Source organism: Patiria miniata, unplaced genomic scaffold (assembly GCF_015706575.1).
Source record: "Patiria miniata isolate m_02_andy unplaced genomic scaffold, ASM1570657v1 HiC_scaffold_1, whole genome shotgun sequence".
Taxonomy (NCBI): Eukaryota; Metazoa; Echinodermata; class Asteroidea; order Valvatida; family Asterinidae; genus Patiria; species Patiria miniata.
In genome coordinates, this window is record NW_024037047.1 from 20,653,308 (window position 1) to 20,656,496 (window position 3,189).

At 36.5% G+C, this 3,189-nt stretch overlaps 1 protein-coding gene across 1 annotated transcript; it reads right to left on the minus strand.

The window, feature by feature from the left end:
* Positions 1-595: 595 nt before the first annotated feature.
* LOC119731572 (ficolin-2-like) lies at positions 596-2,779 on the minus strand. Its single transcript, XM_038204757.1, has 2 exons — positions 2,216-2,779; positions 596-619 (listed from the first exon to the last, which is right to left on the minus strand). Exons 1-2 carry the CDS (start codon positions 2,777-2,779, stop codon positions 596-598), a joined length of 588 nt encoding a protein of 195 aa, XP_038060685.1.
* Between the last annotated feature and the right edge of the window lie 410 nt (positions 2,780-3,189).

The following is a 3,189-nucleotide window of genomic DNA, read 5'->3' on the forward strand; positions in this document are numbered from 1 at the left end:
TAAACAACAATTTTAACAACAGTGTACCCCATATTTCACCTAACATAGCTTGCCTCACTAATTTTAGCAGCATAGTACCAAACGTTTGGTGCAACACAGATCAAAATAACATTCTGGCCGGTAATTTATTTTATTTTGTGCAGTGAAAATTATTGTCATTATTTAGATATTTCAGTGCATGTAAAAAAAGGGTGTAATTATTAAACTCTTACAGATTCTAATTAATTGTGTATATCCACTAACCACTGATAGATCCAGACATGCATTACTATACTTTGTCATTCACTTCAAGTAATATGTCTTTTAAACCTTTCTATATTTTAAAATGATTTATACTGAAAAAAAGTACTTTTAAAGTTAGATTATACAAACAAATAATTCTACATTTCCTTTCAAGAGCCTGGATCGATCATTGATGTTTAGTTTATATACAAGTATATACAGTGTCTGGTATAACAGTACATGTTCACTCATTTTAATAATTCAGTCAATCTACATTGGATTTGCTACAATTCACACAAAATTTTATCCTCGAAATGGTTAACTTGAAAAGAGAATCACTTCAGTAACTGCAAAGTTAAGGTGAATTTCCTATTTAAACTTCAGTTATGACAACAACCTGCAAACAAATAACATATAACAAGCTATGTACAAAACGTTTACTAATTTAAACACCTTGCATGTAGATCATTTGTCACAAATTTCTAAAAGTCATTCCTGCAAAAAAGGAAAACGTTTGACAAGTGACTGCAAAAGAAAATCAAATTACATTTTGTATTTGTTTGTATCCTGTACAAAGCTCTACATTTTTAATTTAAATTTATACAGGTATGTTTACATAGTGGGCTGCTGCTGCTCACCCTTTTTTTTTGATACCGATGTAGTGATAAGGGTATCATTTAATGCAGCTGCAAAACTAACTGTTTTTATTATTGCAAACACTGTCACCGCACAACGGCATAGAGCAGTCTTCTCTGAGAAATGATATTGTGATCTAAGTACGTTTACTTTTGATTTTGGGTAGTAATCTGATTACTTGGACCAAAAAAGATGTTGAAAACGTCCAGTAGGACTGTGACTGAAATTTAACATGTGTTCTGCGAATAAGGTTTTGTATATCATCATTTTCTTGTATATCATCATGTCAATGTGAAAATATCTGTCGAATTGATTTGATTTGATTTGACTTTCAGCAAAATGTTCTCTTCTGCGCTGCATTTGGATCCTTGAAATGTGCTTGGTGTAAAAGTGTTGTCATCAAGTGTTTAATGTGGGAAAATGTTAGGGTTACCAGTCGGTTGCCCTTCAGTTGCCTGTTGGTATGACGTCACAGGGCACATGGTCTATTGTAAGAGTTGACTTGGTATGTAGGTTGGTCTTGTAGTGCCCTAGAAGCCTATTGTTTTTTACCCATAGGTAAACGTTCAAGGTCATTATGGTTAAAATTATAGACAAGTTTCTGCAGAATATGTCTACAACAATTTCATGCATTGTCAACTTCAAATTTGGTATGTGGGTTGATCTTAGTGTCCCAAGTAGCCCATTAATTTTGTAACGGAACCTTAAGGTCAAACGTCAAGATCATGATGGTTCAAATGATTTCCAATCATAAATTCAGAAACAGTTGCCAAATCAAGTTGTGTAGCTAAGTCAAAAGATTTAAATGGGCTCAGCAAGGCATTTGTGTTTGCCAACACATCATTCGTATTTATCATATTATTATATTTATGTTTTCCTAAACGTTAAAATTAATACTTGAAATACTATTTCATAAACGGATCCAATTATATGTAACGAAAGTGGCCATTCTTTTTCTGCCATTTTCCTGCCATTACTTTTATGTAATTTTCCATCTTAAAATGGAATCCTGGCCCCTTTCCTTTAAACGAAATCCCCCAAATTTGCTTTTTATCAAATGAATCCAAAAGGCATCATAATAATCACCAAATATCATTCTTCCCTTTTCCAAAGAAAATCTGGATGAAAACGTTGTGATTAGTTAAATCCAATTCCGCGCCTTTGAGCAACAGTTTGGCTGTTGTTCTTAATGTTTAATTTTCAAAGAACAGCGTTTGAGATTATAGTGATCCTGTCTCCAAGATTTCCATACTATACCACGCACACCATTTCCTTGCCCAAATCTTCCATTCAAATTAGATCGATAACAATTGTCATACCACCACGCTCCTGTGCGCGTTATGGCACAAGATTTTACGATTATATCATTGTCCTTGTCTTTTGTTGAAAACATCCTTCCATTGTGAGTTTGTAGTGAGTCTCCTGCAGTGCTGCGGGTATTGTATGAGTTGACTTGGAGTGTGTAGTTATCTCCATGAATCTGAAAGTCGTCATATTCAGCCCAGGCCGTGTTATTCTCCCAGTCCGTGTTATCCTCCCAGTCCTCTAAGTCAATTCGTAGTTGCCACTTACCTTCAGTCTCAGTCAGTCTGCGTAGGTTGTCATTCCCAAGCCAGAACTCACCAGACAAGCTACCAAATCCAACCTGGTAGTCAGCCCAGTTGCGGTAAAAGTCAACGTTGCCATCTAGACGCCTCTGAATGACGATCCATCCCCCTCCATCAGTCTCCATGTCACAGTAGACCTGTAGCCCATCATTGAATCCAGCTGGGAATATCGTGTAGATACCACTCACAATATGACCAGCTTGAAGGACCTCATCACAACTTCTGAACTGAGGCACAGAGAAGAGAGATGTGTCTACATCATCATCAAAGTACACACTGCCGTAGTGTGTAAAGAAATCAGCAGGATTTTGCATCCTTGTCAGATTGTTCATTTGACAAAGTTGATCTGTTTCAAGATAATTCACAGATCGGCAGTTGTTATCAGCATGACAGTAGCTAACACAACGGACAGCAGACTTGACCTGTTCCTCTCTAAATGTAGAAGTCTGAAGTGCACGATTTTTTGCAGCAATAAAAATGTGTTTGCGGTTTCCACAGTGATCTCCTTGGAATCCATTGACCAGAACTAGAACTGTCATGATTACTAAACTTATCTTGAGAATCTCTCTGCCAAGGTCATAGAGACATGAAGGTTCCATCGCAAAATTATGTTTCTGTTCAACAGATGTAACTAGGCGTAGTAGTGGGTTACTGGAAATTTAAACACCTTGCAGAAAACCACATGGTGTGCGAGTATACAGAGAGTATTGCTGAAGATGCCCCT